Below are 20,518 nucleotides of genomic sequence, written 5' to 3' on the forward strand. Positions count from 1 at the left end.
AAGCTTCTCATCCAAAAGTAACTGTATCCACACATTCCACTACGTCTGCAATGCGGTCCACCCACATTGCACACTGCTGTAAGCAGGGTGGCTGGGTCCAACAAAATGAAGATTCTACTACTGCATGAAGTGGTTAGTTGAACATTATGATGAAGGTCTTAAACTTACTACTTTGCTCCTGATATGGATCGTAGCATTCTTATAATGAGAGCAGACACGTGTGTGTTGAAAGGTTTTGAGAGCCTAGTGTGTTCCATTTTAGTCTTCTTTTGCTTTGTGTTAGACCACAGAGGGGTAGTCTTTGCAGACCAGTAGAAATGTTACCCTTTAGTTGCCAGTTGTCATTGACCTCCTGCCTCTTCCAATGTCTTATCTTACCATTCTGGAGACACTTTCCCTCTTGTTGGAGTCCTTCAACAGGTTAGTATCCCATGACTGGTTGGACCTTGCTTTCCTGAACAAGACCCTACCTGTGCCAACGGTGCTAGAACTCTGGAGGGGCTGCATTGATGTAAGCAGCAGGCAGCAGCATGATGCAGGCAGCATCATCAGTCCATCTCAAAGGTTACAGCTGTCGCATACTGACAGCAGCATCAGTGGAAGAAGCAAATAACACCACCGTGCTCCTGCAGATTTTGGGTGTAGGAGAGCGCCACTTGGAGTAAGACAGAGGGGTTAAAGGTGGTGGTACAGGTACAAATTGTCTCTTTATTGAAAGGGAAAACCCTGTCATGTAATTCTTGAGTGATCCTTCTCTGAAGGGACGGTGTAGCCCCCAACCTGTTTGTGTGCCATGAGGCATTGGAACAACATAGTCAAAAGAAGATGGAGAGTTGGAGGAAGGGAAAAAACAAGATGATTCTGAGCTCTCCAAGAGGGAATTAGTTTGAGATCAAGCAAAGCTGGAGCAGCAGGGATTGTCTCTCTGTGGAGGACCAAGGACTCAGAAAAGTATGAATGAATGTTTAACTTAGCGAGTGTGATCCTCACTGGGGCATCCCGGCACAGGATATGGAGCTGAGTGTAAGTCAATAGGAAGTGAATTCCAATGTTTGGCAGCCTAAAAAGCAAAGAACGTCCGCCAATTCTGGGGCAACGAACTTTGGAGGCAGTCGGAAACTTGTCCCCCATAGACCTTAGGACTCTGCCAGGAGAATGCATTTATAATAGCTTCCGCAGATAACATGAGCCTTCTTTCTTTTGAGCTCTGTAAGTTAAGACCATTCCTTTAAATTTCAGCCTTTCATGAATGGTGTGCCAGTGTAGGTCCTGTTACTGAGGAGACAGTGGTACCTGGGTAAATTGAGGTTAAGACAGACAGCAGCTTTCTGGATTCTCTGTATCTGAGAAATAGAATATTTTGGTAGACCTAAGTAAAAAGAATTTCCATAATCTAGTGTTGAAGTGATCACAGCATGAATTACCAGTTCCACAGGTAGTGGAAGGTAAAAAGTCAAGGATCTCTCTAAACAATTTCAGAAAATATATCTTGTTGCTGTTAGCAAGAGGGAAATGGGCACATCCGAATTCCAGACATTATTATTTTGCAATGCTTCAACAGTTGGACTATATGATTATTGGTCACCACGATTAAGCATTTGATGGTTCACCCTGTCCTTCTAAATTCTGATAAAAAAAGTTTTTAAAGGAAATGGAATTCAATTTCTTAAAGCATCTTGTTCCTATTTCATGACGGATTGCTCTAACGAGGTATAGTGTTTTGGGTTATATGACGCTTTTTGATTAATTAGCAGTGGCCCATGAAGAAGTGTTAATTATTCATTTAATTCGGTCTTTATGTATCTTATTTAATAGTTGATCATAATTTGCAAAAGGTATTTAGCCTACTGCAGTAATTATTATGACTATGGGCCTGATGTATGAACACATTTTCCCATAGACTCAGAATGGGCAAAACCCTTTGATACATCTGGCCCCTAATGACGTTATCAGGCTTCCTCTGGTTTTGAAACTGAATATTATTAAAGTGTCTGGGTATTCCCACTATTTTAGCGGTATCCTCACACTTTCCAAAATCAGTGGCTTCCGCCTCAACTTTCTTTAGTGAAGTTTGTACGTCTGTGGTCAATATTTCGAACTCCTTGGTATATGCCAGTATTTATATCAATTAAGCAAGGGTGTTCTGATCTTGTTCCTCAATATTCTTTAAATATAAGGTTCAATGGACAAGGCGAATAGCAGGGACTCCCCTGTCAAACACCCAAAGTTCTGTTGATGGTGTTGGACTCTAGCACCATTATTTGCAATTTGACTATTGGGTTTTAACATAGGAACTTTATAGCCTTCTTAAATATCGCTCTAAAATCCATCCTATCCAAAATCTCTCACAAATAAAGGTATGTGACACAATCAAATGCTTTTTCAGCACCAAACAAGATCATTGCGATTGGTGTATCCTGTATCTCTGCAATATCAAAAAAGCTTTCATTCATCTAAGATCTGCTGTGCCTCCTACTGGAATGAAACCTTGTTGTAACCAGTTTGGCAATGATCCTGCTCAGATGTGTATCCATATTTTTAGAATGGAGATTGACGTATGCCCCTCCCTCTCAATAAAGCTGGAAAACATACTATACATAGCTATGTCATGGCAAAAAAGTTCAACAAATTATAATGTGACCACAATATAGTACACGAGATGTATATACACATATATTCTCTCTCTCTCTCTCCTTCTCTCTCTCTCCTTCTCTCTCTCTCCTTCTCTCTCCTTCTCTCTCCTTCTCTCTCTCTCCTTCTCTCTCCTTCTCTCTCTCTCTCTCTCTCTCTCTCTCTCTCTCTCTCTCTCTCCTTCTCTCTCTCTCTCTCTCTCTCTCTCTCCTTCTCTCTCTCTCTCTCGCTCTCTCCTTCTCTCTCTCTCTCTCTCCTTCTCTCTCTCTCTCTCTCTCCTTCTCTCTCCTTCTCTCTCTCTCTCCTTCTCTCTCTCTCTCTCTCTCTCTCTCTCCTTCTCTCCCTCCTCTGGTAAAGGCTGGCCTTACTAATCCACTCCGCTAGCCACATAAAATACAGACCTGTTCTTTGCAGCAGACGGATCAACCCTCTGTACATCTTTACGGTGAGTCGAAACCGCCCCTAGACAAACCCCCAATCATTTGCTCTCCAGCAGGAACAATAATCAGTTATCTTGCCATTTTTATTACCGCCTGAAAGCTGGACGCTACAGGAACTCTGCAGCAGGTGCTTTTAAATCGTAAGTTATTGCTAAACATCCCCCCACCGCTTGCACTCCCTTACAGCCGGCCCTCAATGCTAACGTCACTATTTATTAGTGAATTGGGTCTGTATAAGCCCATATTTGTCTGGCGCTCCCCTCCGCCCCCCCTTTTTTAATAAATAAATTGCTATTTATGGTTGCTCAAGAGTGAGGCAAAACCTCACTTAATTAAACTGCTGAAGAGCGCTAACATTTCAATGGATAAAAGAGAAAAGAACTGACTATCAAATTCCAGAGGTATCCATTCAGTCCCTACCCCTTTGTAAAAGTTAGGCTTCATCAGAGAGCGACTTCCCAATTACTTCACCAAGGAAAGCCTTGATCATGTTAAGAGAAACGGTATTGTCTTCTTGTAATGCCTGATAACACAACTTCAAGATTTGTTCAATTTTGTGCTGAGCATACGTGCAACCTTGTCTAATATAGCATTTGTCACCTCTTTCCATTGATATCAGACTGTGCATGTTAAGTAGGAGTGCAGGGAACGAGGCAGCAGACTCCAGTCCATGCACTGCAGTAGGAATAGCTTGTCAGTTCACAGTTGGCTTTTCCTATGCGTACGCTAACCGATGCTAGCTAGACGCTTGCTTCTGCAATCTCGCAAATGAACCCAGGATGCACTTTCACAGATATAGTATTTGAAAAGAAATAATTAGGAACTAATATTTAGACAAGGGACAGAGACGGACTAATGACAGCACAATCCAGGCGAGGGAATCCCCAGGGACGCTGGAAACCCAGATATCAGCAACGACACAGAGGCAACCCACAACAATACAACCAGCATTACCCGCCGCCTCTGAACCATCAATACCCAGGCCCTCTCATGCATGCCTATCCCCCTCCCCCTCAGAACTACCAGGAAGCTCCAGGAATATACTCCAACCCCAACCAATTTCTAGTGACTCGCCATGCACAATACTGGCGCGACTAGAAGAAATACCCATTTTTAATTTGAGCAGTAAGTCCCTTACCCCGGCAACAGAAAAGCTATTAACTAAAGGGCTCTCCTTTGTCCCTCACTGCAATATCAATAGATTTGAACTTTTCAAAGACCTCATGACATTTTTTAGGAAGATCCGACTCCAAAACTTTTTTGAATCAAACATCACAGAAATGGAAACCACCACCAACCTATCAGGCCTCAAACCAGCGTCTACCTTTTTACCAACTCTAGAGCAAGTATCGCCAGAGATTGCCACATTTGAACATGTAGTGTACAACAAACTCATAGCGGCAACCAAATATATACCACCCCCCAGCTTCAACATATCCTACGAAGAACATCTAGCCCTTGCAGAAGTAAAAGCAGATAAAAACATCACGATCAAATGTTGTGATAAAGGGGGAGGCATTGTGGTGATAGACACCAACCAATATATATTGAACATGGAAACACTACTGCATGATACCAACCACTATATCCCAGTTCAAAAAGACCCTACCAAAAGAGTCCAATCAACGATTCTGTCCTTAACAACTAAGGCCCTTGACGACAATGTGATATGTGAGAAGGAATGGCAATTTCTCAATGTTCGCCAACCCAAAATGGCAGCAATATACGGGGTCCCAAAGATACATAAAAACAGTCATGACCCTCCGTACAGACCCATAGTCTCTACTATTGGATCCATCACGGAGCCTTTATCAAAGTACATTGACACCATCTTAAGGCCCCATATACCAAAAACTGCATCTCACGTAAAAGACACAAGAGATATTATCAACATCGTGGAATCCCTCACATTTGACCCTGAAAAACAGTGGTTAGCAACAATGGATATAGAGGCACTATATTCAAACATTCCGCAACCAGGAGCCATTAAAGCTGTCTCATGGTTTATTGACTCATACCACATTGACTGCCCAAAAGATTTCATCCTGGACTGTCTAAAAATAGTCCTATCAGAAAACACATTTGACTTTAACGGCTCGCTCTACCAACAAACCAAGGGCGTCAGCATGGGGGCTTCATGCGCGCCCACCGTAGCCAACATTTACATGGCCGAATTCGAGTCCAAATTCATATATAATGAAATTGCCCCTTTTAGCGAGTCCATTTCATCTTGGGCTCGCTATATTGATGACATTTTTTTCATCTGGACCTCAGAAACAGAACCACTATCCACCTTTGTATCATGGCTAAACTTATGTGATAAAAACATGCATTTCACTGTCCCATCCAGCCAGAAACATGTTGAGTTCCTAGACATCAACATTATTAGTAAGAACAACTACCTCAGTGTAGACCTGTATGTTAAACCAACCGCCCGGAACACATTACTAGACTACACTAGCTATCACCCTAAAACCCAGAAATCCAGCATCCCCTTCAGTCAATTCCTTCGGGTTCGAAGGAATTGCTCTTCCGTCACAGATTTTGACATAAGAGCAACCGACATGAAACAGAAATTCATATCCCGTGGATACCCCAAACGCTTAGTACGTGACTCGTACAAAAGAGCACGATTTTTTGATAGACAGCACCTACTAACACCCCAAGCTAAAGAACCACAATCAAGAATGGTCTTTGTGACCAGGCATTCCACTATGAATGCGAAGCTCCAACATATCATTTTCTCAAATTGGCATATCCTTAATGCAACAAAACCCAAAGAAAGCCAATTGGCTAAGCCAATGTTTGCATACCGGAAAAATAAAAACCTAAAAGATCTGGTAGTAAGATCAAGAATGGAACCCAGCAAAAAAGTCCCAACGCAAAGAATGCTCACTGACTTGAGACCAGTGATAGGCAATTACAAGTGCCTTGACTGTACTGCCTGTCAATTTGCAATTGAAACCAAAGAACTGAACTTCAATAACAAAAATATTTGCTCCCAAACTCTAACCAACTGTAAAACCACCAATATGGTGTATCTCCTACTTTGCCCATGCAACAAGGGTTACGTGGGTGAAACAGCCAGGATGATGTCCACACGTCTATCAGAGCATAGATCAGCTATCCGCACAGGTAAACAACTAGCCCCCCTAGTCAAGCATTACCAGGAGGCCAAACACAATCCCAATGACATTCGTTGGTTCATCTTAGAAAAAATCCATAAAACATCTGGCACACTCAGCACTCAGGTACGTAAATGTCGCGAGGTATATTGGATTTTTACTTTGGACACATACACAAAGGGTATGAACAACGAAATACCATAGGACCAAGTACTGAAATACAACCACGGTTAAACTTAGTCTCCACACTTCATTAATGCGGACATTCTCCAGATTTTCAACCCTTCCAGACAAACTGTGCCACTGTTTACCATTTTCTATTACCGAATCTCTCCTCTTCCTGCACCAATTTGGACATTTTTTTAAAAAAAAGACCTATATCAGTCATTGAGTAACGACATGTCCATCTCTCCCTTCCAACATGTCTGCCAACTCTTAGTTTCACATTGAGCAGTACCACCCCGAGCAGCAATGACTATTATATATAATACAAACACGCCAACACATGGCCACTCCAACAGTGACCCTCTCGATTTAAACACCCCGGGCGCTACCTATCCGGGATCCATTGATACGTTTATCAAACAAATTATCGAGCCAACAAGAATATATTTTACCTTTCCAACATGTCCGCGAGTGTGCAGTACCCATTAAGGACGCTACTACGCATAGTCCGTCCTCCATCTCTATGCCACACCACACACATACACACATTGGCTCCTCACAGTGACCCCTCCGGCTTAAATATATCCGGCGCCATTCAGTCGATTCCATCTTTGGCGCCACCTATACAGACGCCGATAGGACCCCCTAATTGGAAGGCGATCGAAAGAAAAACATCAGGTAAGCCCTCACACGCACAGAACTACGATCCATTTATCAGCGTCCACGCACGCTTCATATGACACAGCCTAACATCCACCTTTGGCTTTGTGTCCCCCCTCCAGTCACTTTATGTGTCTCCGTATTGCCATCAACATGACGGCACCCGCCTGCTAACGCTCAGAAGCCTACAGACCCCCAGTGCATATGCAGTTGACGCAAATTTAAGGTAATAACCAACAAATAAATACTTATCTCTTAGCAGCGAAATATGACATGCTAGAACAACCTCTCTAAATATCCAATTCTTTTTTATGCCCCCCTCAATACTTAGACTGCCAGTGCGACCAGAACCATCAACAGACCCCCATCTAGAGAATTATTAAATCTAGTCAACAGGTATCTATTTGGCTCTCAATACCATGTTTATTGGCTACCGCATCAGACCACCCTATTTAACCACTTACCATGTATGTACTCTGATATACAGGTTATCTGCACATCATCTACTGGGTACCAGCAGTACGCAGCCTCTCACCAAATAGGAGTAACCCCACAGGTATTATTCCTACCGTGTTTCACCTATTAGTTCCCATAACACCAGTATGACCCATTTAATCTCTAAAGTTGTCACTTTCATTCCACAGCTTAATACCAGAAGCTCACTCCTAAATAACAAGATATATGAAAATAGAAAACCAGAAACAGATTAGTAAAACAAATTAAAGGTACCCATTCATTTTGTAACCTGCCTGTGCACTCTCTGGACCTTTATCTCTTGGGCCACCCATAATTACGCACTTTTTTTTAATATTTTGTCATTAATCAGCGCCCACGTCTTCAAGACAGACCACCCTCCATCTCAGATTACTCTGAAATTTCATTTCCATCCGTGTGAGAACCAATACCAATTATACGTTCAGGTACAATTATATGCTCGTCTATGCCCACCAACCACTGGGTTCTTTATCCCCCCCTACACCCCATCCCTAAATCTTTCTTATATACTTCATCTTCCCTTACGTCCCTGTTTACCTGTAATTCCCCCTTTTACCTTCATCCTAACCTTTCTTGTATATCATCCCTCATACCCCCCTAACCTTTCACGGGCCCTTCCCCTCTCATCTCTAACTTGCACGAAATCAGTATCTTTTTATCTTCATCCAACACTTATAATTCAGAGTGTTATTCAGGCTATCACTCCAGTCCCCATTCCACTGCCCTTACCCTCTAGCATGTTACATAGCAATTGTTATATGTACAGTAAAGTTGTTCTGCAACTCATCAAATGTAGCAATCTAAAATAGGTAGCAAATTGTACATAACTGTAAATATTAGGCCAGGTTCAAGTTTCTTCTATGACACCACTGTCTTATGTTGTACCACTGTATAAATGTATCACTACAAAGTTCTCTCTGTTTTTTTAACATGTATATATCGAGGACACTTTACGGACATTGACAAGCACTGCTATTGTTTATATCTCTCTATATGCATAGGTCCACTTGGATACCTACATGGCTCCCTGATGAAGGCCCTCAGCCGAAACGCGCGTAGATGACATACTTAGCCATGTTTTAATGTACATATGTGCTAAAACAAGCCTCCGCACAGACCTCAAGTTAAAATCAATTATCATGAAATATGTATAGGATCTAACAATATATGTCTATATATGTAGATAAAAAGTCACATGTATAATGGAGGCATGCACGCAACAATCATGTATATTTAAATAACAATGTTTTTTACTATAATGAATATTTAATAAAATAATTTTGTACCATGCATTTTGTTTAATCATAGTTTGTGCTGTCATTAGTCCGTCTCTGTCCCTTGTCTAAATATTAGTTCCTAATTATTTCTTTTCAAATACTATATCCATCCCGAATTAGGAACTCTAGTCGGGGATACCCCTTCTTTCTTACATATATGCACTTTCACAGATATGCACGAAACAAGAACCACCAGCCACCCCCGCTATCTTGGTTTTCGTTCACCACCCACTGGTGCTGTGCCTCATCTTTGAGTTTCAGCACAACACCTATTTTATTTTAAGGTAAAATTCTCTCAGCCAATTGCATTGCAGCTTGGTGGAACGTTTTCCTCTTGCACTCTACTTGATTACTTTCCAACACAGCACCCATGTTAAGCAAAGGAAGAGCCCTCGACAGTCAATCGAAGTGCAACAAGCACTATTTTTCAAGGAAGCACACGTCTCCCCAATCAAATGCTGTATTCAATCTAACCAGCATGTGAGTGAAGCCATAATTCATCTCCGTAGTGCTTCGTAAAGTTTTTCTGATAATCACAAGGTGTCTGGTGACACTTGCATAGCCAAGCCAGACTTAAAAATGTTAGTTGGTGAAGTTGATTTTGATAGGTGAGTATGTGCAGAGGCATTGTTTTGTAAGTATGGCCCCAGTTGGAAAAAGAGATCGAGAGAATTCCTAAAAAGTTATGATATTAACTTAGTTTTAGTAGTGTTTGGGAATTCTCCTCAACCCAGGATAATTATTATAAGGTTATGCACGAGTATTCCAGTGATGGAAAAGTTACTCACCTGTAATTGTACTTTCTGTGTGGCCTGATTTAGATCACAATGATTCCAAATAGTTTAGTACTTACGAAGGCAAATCTTTGTAAAGCATTTCAGGATGCGTTGTTGATAGTGTTTTGATATTAACATTTGTTAACCCATAGGAAAGAAACTCTGGAACAGTTGCTGTCAGAATAGTAATCTAATTATCATTTGTTTTTGTTTTCTTCTATTAGTGAGATTGCTTTTGGTTACAAGGGTCTGCAAATCATATTGTACTACAGCGCTGGAAGTTTGTCAACGTTGTTCCGTGTCCAGTTCACAGAAGCAGTTGATGAGAACTTTGATTGCGAGGTAAAAAAAATGGTCCTTTTATTGCATTTTGGCAGTGGTCATCCATTAACATTTTGCAAATCCTGTGTTTTCGCGAAGAAGCGCTATGCCTCTGCAAGGTGGAATCTTACTACTGCAAAATATCAGACTGAAGCTGGCAAAAAGTTTGCTGTAATTTACATGACCATAAATGATGAGTCTATAAAATTAAAACATTATTTTTTAAGAGTAGTAATAGTCTAACAAAAATTCATAGCAAATGACCAGGCTTAGAAAATCCTGGATTGACTCCCTCCTGAAAATCGTTCAGCCACACTTCAGACTTTTAGTCAAAAACATACCCCAGTGGACGTAGCATGCCTTAGGATTCTTCACTCTCTCCAGTCTTGTTGGGTATAAGTCATATGTTGTCTTCTTAAATGAAGACTTGTCTTTTACAGTATACGTAAACCCAGTTTTCTCCTCTTAGTTTTATGTGCTGTACCTGTTCGAGAAGATCCGCCCTTTTCAATATTTCAAACACTATGCCCAAGTGGTTTCAGCCCTAGTACTCTTGCGTATTGACAATTGCTACATCCTCTTCTTTGGTCTCCTTGAGAAAGGATTATTAAAACATGCAGAATTAAACAGCCTGTAATGTTATAGCTGACAAAGATGATCATACTTGCAAACCAATCAAAGAACTGCACTGGTTACCAGTAAAGCAGAAGGTCCCATTTTAAGATACTTTGCCTAATGCATTACTATGGTGTTGACTGCTACTGTATAAGTTGAATGTTTTTTTTCTTAAACTTCGAGATGTTAGTTAGTCCTCAATCTCCTTGTACATACTCCACGTTTTAAAAAGTACTTTGTAGGTTGGCAATCTCTTGCATTCTAATGTCCAAAACTCTGGCACCATTACCACATCCAGCTCAGGTGTGTCGATTCGGCTGCTTGATAACAGCTTTCCTGTTGCTGCAGTTTTATAGAGTTACTTTTTATTTCTCATTTCTGGTGTTATATGCTCTAAGTGTGAACGCAGGCATTTAATAGTATATCAAGCCAACAACGGCACCTAGCAGACTAAGGCCGATTAGTGAAGTGCTTCTCCTTGAAACCGTATCTAAAATTCCAAATGGAGAATACTGAACTAACCAACTAAAAGAACTAAGAAAAGTAAGCAGACTGGTGTGTTTGCCAAAGCAGACGGATGTGTTTGTTACAATATCAGTTGCACCATAAACAAAATTTGAAAAATTAGCATTTCTAAGCGTGTAGTAAAATAACAATCTCGAACCTTTCACACAACCGATAAAAGAAAACCAATTAAAAGGGAATAGAAAATGCATATATTACTTCATAACAAAAGATACCACCACAACTCACACAAACTCAATAACATATTCAAGATAAATTGAGTAGGAGAATAAAAAAAAGCGGGTTTCTGAACACCTTGGGAATATGCTTGCAATAACAACTCTAAACATAGCAGTAAGTGTTCATCTTGCAATGGTATTGTACATAGTCTATTGTTGTTTTAAAGTTTCTGAATGGCTGATGTGTTTAGAACCAGTATGTTGGAAATCTAGGTGTTCAGTCTGGACAGTAGAATTCCATAATGGTCTCCTGGTTTAGGGTAGTGGCCACGGGGAATGAGGCTTATGAAAGGAAGTTTAAAGAAATGTAAGTGGAACTATAAAACAGAGGACTAACCAACCAGCTGGTAACTGGAGTATACTTATTTTCAAGTGGATGTACATGTGATTTAACAAATGCTGTAATTCACGGAGCAAGAGAGCCAATTACATTTTCTTTTCTTTTTTTGCAACTTCCTGACAGACTGCTATATTGGCCAGGCCTTCCAAAGAGATTCTTCTAGTATAACTTATAGTTCAAATTACACAAGACAACCATAGGGTACAAAGTCATTAAGTTGCAAAAGTATAGAAAATTGTAGTTGGAAAAGAAAAATACTTTCTTTTTTAAGGACTAACACGTATCCTAAGAGTGCAAATCTTCTACATCCATGATTTGTCATCGGTGGATGGAGAAATCGCACATCAAACCCCCTGCCTACTATGGATATATATATTAGTCCACAGCGGCTCGTATAAAGCCACAGAAAGATGCACTCACGGGTTTGTTCTTGCTGTTATTTCTTAATTGTGCGGACCCCCGCACCGACAAAACAAATAGCAGCAAGAACAAACCCTTGAGTGCACATTTCTGTGGCTTTATACGAGCCGCTGTGGACTAATATATATATATATATATATATATATATATATATATATATAGTGTTTTGCCTATCGCAATCTTTGTCAGGCCTACTGCCTTTATTGTTAATTTTCATAATAAAAACTCAGTCTACAAGCTTTGTCACTGGTTTGTCACCTTAACCAACTTGGATCTACTGTGTTGGGCATATGCTTTCCCACAAGAAAGCCAACAGGTATACCCTAATAAAATCCCTAATATGTACAAACTTACAGTGCCAAACCATATAAAATACATCCTAATAGAGCCTAATGAGGATTACCATACAGCAATTCTTCTATACAGATGGTTTGTTTGGATGGGACACCTACGCCAAAGCACTTGCCTGCTGAAGTAGTATGCGAGTTTCCATGTAGCAAACTACTTTCCTATGTGAAAATTGCAGAGTGTCATAACACTCCTCTATAAGCCCGTTGGCTTTCACACATGCTTTTCATAATATGCCAGTCAGACTACTGGCTTTGTCATAATGCCCCAAAATAGATTAAACCTATGGAATCTGGCATAGCGTTTCCCAGTAAACTGATGAGACCTATACACACTTTTTAATTGCACATAAATTGTCAACCATTATGCGTGCATTTAAAAACAAAATTTAGAGAAAGACCGTTTGCATAGTAGTAAACAACTCCCCTCAATACGGCCCAACATGAATCATCGTAGTGACAACCTTCAGGGTTTGTCATAGTAGGTGGCCAACAGCAACACCCTTGCCTCCTTCTGTAATCTGTGAGATTGCATGTCGTCCCAAAATACAGGTCTACAACCTGAATCTTAGTGATAAGCCACCATTAAAAGTCCATTATCCTTAACAAATGTTTTTCACAATAACTAACCTAGACAACACTACCTTTGTGATAACTCTTCATGCTAAGCTGATCTGATCTACAACTTCCGAAATAACCTTTCTCAGCGCACCAATCAGGCCTATAGTGTCGCAGTAACAAATTTAGGCCTACTATTTTGAATGTAAGCTTTGCCACATATCAACCATCTGGCACACAGTATTTCGATTTGCCAACTGTAATCTTGTTTGTTTCTATCTGTATTAATGGAGCCTTACAAAGACTCTCTTAGAGCAAGTCTTCTGTGTCTGTAGTTTGCCACATGGGGTAACCACCTCCAAAACCCTTGTTTGCTACCGTAATCTGAGATTCCATGTAACAAAATCTTATTCTGCAGGCTTTCATACAGGCTAATAGCAATCCACCCTCAAATGGATTGATAACATGCTTTACACTAAATCTGTCATTCCTGCTGCCTTATTGTAATGTTTTATGATATACAGATCAGGCCTTTAGCCATGATCATTTGCTTGCCACCATATACAGCTCAGTCATCCTGTATTGGGTGTAATCTTTGTAACAAGTCAAAAAGTACACATACAAGCATGCTTTTCAGTAGAAGCACAACGCTTTTGCCCTATCAAATCCCATACTCGGGGGAACTAACTGTGGGCAGAGCCTAAGCCTCTCTCTCTCAGTCGTACTCTAAAAGCTCTTTTTTTGATGATCACATAAGGTCCAGTAGTGGCTCCATGATCAAGCCAGACCTAAAAAAGCATGTAGATTAGTAAAAGCATGTAGATTAGTGTAGACTTGGGCATCCCATAGTGCTTTTCAAACCCACAGCTGTACTCTTAAAGTCTAAAGTTAATTATGGAAAGAGAATGGGAGAGTGCTGGGACTAGAAAAATAAGCACTGTGGAGTGTCTACTTATCTAAGACACTTTAACAACATTACAGTGCCATGTTTGGTGCCCTGAAAGGAGGTCAAGCTTGACACTGTGTGTTAGTGAAACCTTTCTAGGCAGCCATATTTCTGCTGGATCAGGCAGCTGGATAAACCAACAATATGATCACAGCTGTGGGGAGGGCAAGCACTTTTTGCTTGGGAGCACACTGTCAGCCCAATCAGAATACATACTTATGTCCACCAACATGTGAGTGGAACCAAAGCGGCCCTCTTTGTAGTACTCCTGAAAGATCTTTTTAAGGTTGAACACCCAAGTTGCACTGTCAAGCCAGACCTAAAAAAAATGGAAGCTGGGCGCTCAGTCTGTTGTGTTTTTATTTTTATTTATTTTATTTCTCCTGCAACCCACCTGCCTCCTCAGTTTCTTTTATAGATGCTTGGAAAGAGGCAGGTAAAAGGTACATCTCTTTAACTTTTGTTTTTGTTTAGTGTAAGGAAGTCTATTGAATAGAAGAGGAAAGCCTCCTGTGTAGTCTTTATCTTTTTGAGTCCATGAAGGCCAATTGTATATCTTACCAGTAGACCTGTGCTAAGTTTCCCTTGCTACAGCTTTGATATTGCATTTATTCCTTGGATTGCATTCAGGAATGTAAAGCGCTGGCTTTTTTTTAAGGTACATCACCATTCAGACGTGTGTTTCAGTATGGCGAATGTCTTATTCTAGAGATCATCCCACTGTTCGTCTTTGTAGACTTGGGCATCTATAGGACCACAATTTTGAATTTTTCAGTAATCTTGTCTTCAGCTTTTCGAGGATACGTTTTTTAATGTTAACTCTATTTCCAGTGCACTTAGAATACAATGAAAAAGTGGAACAGTGACTTAAGAATTTCTTCTGGGGCTCCTTTTGCATCTGTTTTTATGAGGTTGCCCACTGAGAGAATTCTAGGGCAAACTAAATTTGATGTTGTAATATCACTTCTTTTTTTCACCAAGTAGGAAATACTGCTGATTTATGTCTAAACCCCACAATGCAGTTCAGTGGGGAATGATTCGACAGTAGTGTTTTTTTAGGTGTCCACCGTTGCTAAAATTATGGGATAATTTCCTTAACCATAAAAGTATGAATTTTATGTAAATTCCGTTTGGAAGAAAATTATTGTTCTACCTCTAATTAAGAAACCCTCCTCATACACAGATGACCCCAGTAGTTATCGGCCTATTTCTTGCATTCCACTCAAAATATTGGAAAAAGTCTTAAATTCTCAACTCTGCTAATATATCTCTTGGAACAATCTTTTAGACGCCACTCAATTCGACTTTTGAGCTGGACATAGCATGGAATGAGAGATCGGGCAGTCCTTAGATGGAGCGGCCTAGCCGCACTGATTTACTTGACCTGTCGACAGCCTTCAATATAGTCAACCATGTGCTGCTGATGGCTCTCTTGAGTGAGATTGGGATGACCAGTTCAGCCTGGAAGCTCATCAATTTGTTCCCATCTGGACGAGTACAAACAATGAGAATTGAGGGTGTCTCTGCTCCTTCCTTCTCCTACCCTGTGGGGTTCTGCAAGGGTCCACATTCAGCCCAGTCTTGTTCAACATCTGTGTCACCCTGCTTGCGGCTCCTATTAGATCCTTTGAGTTTGATGTCAAGTCCTACTCTACAAATAGCCGTGTCCTTGGGAACTGGTGGTTTTAGGTGTCTCGCTTAGTGTTTTATGTAGGAAGGCAAGCAAATGGTGGTCTGACCATGAGACTGAAGTCTTCATTTGAAAGGTAATTAGTTCTGTGTTAGCAAAAATGACATCTAGGATTGTCCAGCGATGTGTGTGGGTTCGTGAACGATCGAATGCAGGTTCAGTGCGTCTAGGCCAGCAGTGATTGTTTTGGGATGGGGGTATATTTGGTTTGTCCAACCAAATGTTGAGGTCACCCAGAATGCATAATGTTGGAGTTTATTGTTATCATGTTTGAAACAGTGTCTAGAAGTGTGTGGGGGAATGTTGCATCGCTAGGTAGAGGCCTGTAAAGGAGCAGGAAATTGCAGGAGGAAGACTGTGTAGGATTGCATCTGGTGAAAAGGGCCTCACAATTTTTTATGGAGACGTCGCCAACTTTAGTCATATGTAATGTTTGCCTGAACACAACAGCTAGGTCACCTTTTTTTTTTTTTTGCTTATACGATTTTTGGTGGTTGTTAGATGTGGACTGGAACTATATCATCTCCCAACCATGATTCAGTTATGAATAGTTTGTCTGGTTTTGCGTCGATGAGAAGGTCGTAGATATGACGTTTCTTTTAAGAGAGTGATTAGGCATTTATTAGTAGACCGTTTAGAGAATGTGCTTTGGTCTAACTTTGTTTTGTAGATGAATGAACAGTATTTTGTCGGCTTGCAGCAGGTGTGCCCTTAGTATTGGTATTAGGTATATGAGGATAGCAAATGTGTAGCTTTTCTGTATTGTGTTCTTCATCCAGCATGCTAAGGAAACATTTTTATGGGTCTTCGTGTGTGGGTGGTGGAGACGGTGGTCGAGAGTGAATTGGTGCGCTGTTTTTTTTTTTTTTGGGTGTAACCTTGTTGCGCAGTAGACATGGAGAATCGGAAGTTGTGAGGTGTCATGTTGATTATTTTGTTTGCGTCTGTTTAGGGTGGATGGTCTATGAGTTAGGGTGGTGGTGCAGTATGTGGGTCATGTAGTAAGTAAGGTTCTAAATTGTCCAATGGATGAGAGGTGGTTAAAAGAGTTGTTTGTGTTTGTGTTAGGTGTGCTGGATGAGCTTGACATTGGAGTTTGTATGTTGTGATGGTAAGTATTATGTGGTATTGTGCTTGAGAGATTTTGTTGTGCTGGTGTACGTGATATGTTTTGTTTTTGAGAAGTAGTGAAAGGAGGTGCTGATGTATTTGTTTGAGATGGATTTGTTAGTATAGTATTGTTTGTGAGTGGAAGTTGTAAGTTAAAGAGGGTTGTGATGTGTTTGAGTGGAGGGTATGTTTTTTAGGAGGGGATGAAGTAGAGTTGTGTGTGTTAGACTTGATTGCTGCAAGAGGTAATGTGTGGTGGAGTGTAAGTGTTGTGCAGTTGTTATTGTGATAGAAAGAACAGGAGGGTGTTGGTCTGAAAAACGATGGAAGGCTGAATATAGGTTTGTTAGTGACAAAAAAGGGGTCTGTTGAGAGTAATTAGAGCAGGGAGTGTATGTGTCTGGATGGGATAGTGTATGTGTCTGGATGGGATATAGTTAAGTATGGTGTGAAATTGGGTTGTTAGTCATGAGTGGATTAGTTAGTGTTATAGGATAGAGCTGTGTACTGTTTGTAAGTGATGTTGCAAATGTGAGGTAGGTGGGATTGAAGGGTGTATAGGTGTGGTTTGTGGGGTTTTGTAGTGGGTGCTGAGACATAGAATTTTGTATATGGTTAGTTTGTAGTAAATGAGTAAAGTACATGTGCTGTGAGTGTGTTTCTCTGGTTGTGGATGGGTGCTGATATATATATATATATATCCATATCCATATCCATATCCATATCCATCCAGCATTTCTGGCTCTAGTCCCGACCAGTCTCAAACTAGCAATGCTCTGGCCTTGCCCTGAACCCTGGCCTTAAATAGCCCTAGCAATCAGGTGACCTCTTTGGCAATGGGAACCCCAGACCTAGCCCTAAACCTTGGGACCAAAAGGAGAACAAGCCCATACAACCAATCACAGCCCTAGTACTAGCAACCAATCGGGCACAAAACCTTAGACCCTACGTTCAATAGAAAGCCTAACCCCAGTCCTAGTCCCAACCCTATTCCCAGCTGCCAATCACGCAGAAAACTCTAAGCCCTACTTCCAATAGAAAGCCTAGTCCCAGCAGCCAATCATACAAGAAACCCTAAACCCTATATCCAATATAACGCCCAGCCCCAAGAACCAATCTGAAACCCTGAACCTATTCACCAATCAGATCAATCAAAGCCCTACATCAATAAAATTACTGAACCAGGAACCAATCAGTACCCTCAAATACCCAACCAGTGGGAACTGTAACCCTAATCCAGTAGAAACACCAGATGCAACCACCAATCAGTGCAAACAAGTAGCATCCAATAGCAGCTGATATAAGGTCTCTGCCACCACAGGCAATGTTTGGTGGCCAGGAAGTTGTAATCTGCTCCTCAATTCAGAATCTCCGAGGAGACAGATCAGCGCAGTCCACACTTTGGAGTTCTGCAGATAAGGGCCTAACAAACATTGCCCTCTAACAGTACGGTTTGTACAAAACTTTCCTAGCCAATAACCGAGTGTACAATCCCTAAAAAACACAGTTTAAACAGCAAATATTAGATTACTGTTGACTCGGAGCACCCTCTTTTCATTCTCTGATGTATAATATCCCTGTTGCTAAAGGGGGGGTGATCTGGTTTCACTCCCTTGCTAACAAAATGGGAGTTGTGGGAGGATTGCTTAACACACAGAGCAAGGGAGAAATTGGGAGGAGAAAACAGGTAGTGATGGGCAATGTGAGAAGGAAAAAAAAAACAGATTTTTTTTTCAAACAAAACGGGTGAAACATTATGCAATTGGGCAGGAAAAAAATTAAAAATTTAAATTATAACTACCGCAAACAAAACCAGGTCAAAAGAATGCAATCATGGGTAGAGAAATCACTTTTTAAATTTCATTAAAGAGACAGCACTAGTCTGCCATCTTACCACCTCCTGATCCTTGGTTCACTGCAATCTGGGGCACAAGGAAACTGCAGCTCACAAAATGGAGGTGAATGTTTTGGGGTTCACCCAACAAACGCTTAAGGATCCTGGGCTCATGTTTCCCTGGGAGCTGGGGAGCCAATCGGCAAGCTTAGGCTGCTGCCCACGGGGGGCTTCCTTGCTAACAAAATGGGAGTTGTGGGACGTCGCTCTCCGACTTCCCGCCATGCAGCTGAGGGTGCGGGTGGTGCCACCCCCGCTGGTCCGGTGGAGCGTACATAGTCGCTGTCTGCCTACCCGCCTTTCCCAGGTCCATCGGCAACTCCGGCCCAGCTGCAAGATTTTCTGTCAGCCATGGCCAGCCTCTATGGGCTGTCAGGCACCATCGGCACACCTTCGGGCCCCGTGGGCCCGACTGGGGGCCCTCGCTCTGCATTGTCAGCAGGTCTGGCATCGCTGTCTGCTCCAGCCCCTGCGTCACAGGGCCCCCAAGGAACCAGGCCTGGATCCCGGTCGACGCCGGTTGACCTCGTGACACCTCCACTGACGGCGACCCCACTGGCACCACTTCCGACGTCACCCACGTCACCCATTCTCCCGGACGACGACGTCCCTGGTTCTCTTCCAGGGGATCCTCATCAATAGTCCTAAGCACTGAATATTCCCGCCCATGTGCGGGACCCCGGAAACAATATAAAAATAAATATATGTAAAAACACATATCTAGCTCCACATATATGTACATACATATATTATTTTTCTCATACCAATGCAGCCCCAAACAGCGGCTAACACAATGTAAAACCTTGTACATGTACTGCAATTATTAAGGAAACAAAGAACACTTCAAATCAAATATCCTTTGAATTTTGTGTTTTAATGAGTAAAACCACTCATAACTCCTGAAAATTGCTCATAAAAAGACAGCCTCAGGCTGCATTGAAAAGCAATAACATAGAAAATGAAAGCATTTTCAACAAAAAACTGGCACTGTGCCTTTAAGGCAGCCCTGACCCCAGGCTTCCATTCATTCCTCAGGGGTGACAGGTCAGTTGTTCTTTGCATAACCCTGATGTCGGGGCTAAATACAAATATAGAAATAAATAAAAATATAGAAACGTACAGCTCTCATTTACCTGGGGAGGCGGGTGGGTTGCTTATGACTTTGATGAGGATACCCCAGGAAGAGAACTAGGATTACAGGTAAGTAACTTATCCTTCTCTTCCAGGGGATCCTCATCAATAGTCATAAGCACTGAATAGAATAGCAAGCCCAACAACCACCTGCAGGTAAATGAGAAGTACATCTTCTACCTTAAAAGACCCAACATCACAGCCCAGACTGGCATTTTCAACAAAGAACTGGCACTGTGCCTTTAAGGCAGCCCTGACCCCAGGCTTCCCATCATGCCTCAGGGGTGACAGTTAGGTCAGTTGTTCTTTCCGGCTCCTTCTGTCAGGAGGACCCTGGTTAACAGCTCCCACCTTTTTTTGACTTTCTGTCAGAATTACTTTGTGTTTTCTTGAATTTTTTGATCTCACTCGACGCTTTTTTACCCTAGAGAGATAGTTATACCTTTTTTGGGCTCAAAAAAGGTTAATTTTTTGTCAAAATGCCTAAGGCTCTTTTTGACACCTGCCCTGCCTGTGGGCATAAGAAGGCTTGGTCAGATACACATCCAGTGTGTATTCGCTGTCTACCCGACTCTCATGAGGTAGCATCTTCTGTCCACTGCCAGTCCTTGTCATCCAGAACTATCAAGGACAGAGAAAGAAGCCGGATTTATGAACTTTCTAAGAGAGGTAGGTCTCCAAAGAGACTTAAGAAGCGGTCGACGTCGAAAAAAGTCCCGACCTGCTCCTTCGGCGTCGGGATCTGCGCCGAGGTCTCCAACGACGAAGAAGGTGAAGTCTTCAGCGTCGAAAGTTAAGAAAACTCCGCTGCCGTCAACCGGGCGACGTGCAGTG

The 20,518-nt window shown here is 41.7% G+C and overlaps 1 protein-coding gene across 4 annotated transcripts in view; it reads left to right on the forward strand.

Moving 5' to 3' along the window:
- HAT1 (histone acetyltransferase 1) overlaps positions 1–20,518 on the forward strand; it is a 490,786-nt gene that overhangs the window by 240,433 nt on the left and 229,835 nt on the right. For all 4 annotated transcript variants that reach the window (XM_086956126.1, XM_086956129.1, XM_086956128.1 and 1 more), the window contains one exon: positions 9,794–9,911. In XM_086956126.1, coding sequence (XP_086812252.1) covers positions 9,794–9,911 — 118 coding nt within the window. The remainder of the gene's footprint in view (positions 1–9,793; positions 9,912–20,518) is intronic.

This window comes from Lissotriton vulgaris, chromosome 2_1, assembly GCF_964263255.1.
Source record: "Lissotriton vulgaris chromosome 2_1, aLisVul1.2, whole genome shotgun sequence".
Classification (NCBI taxonomy): Eukaryota; Metazoa; Chordata; class Amphibia; order Caudata; family Salamandridae; genus Lissotriton; species Lissotriton vulgaris.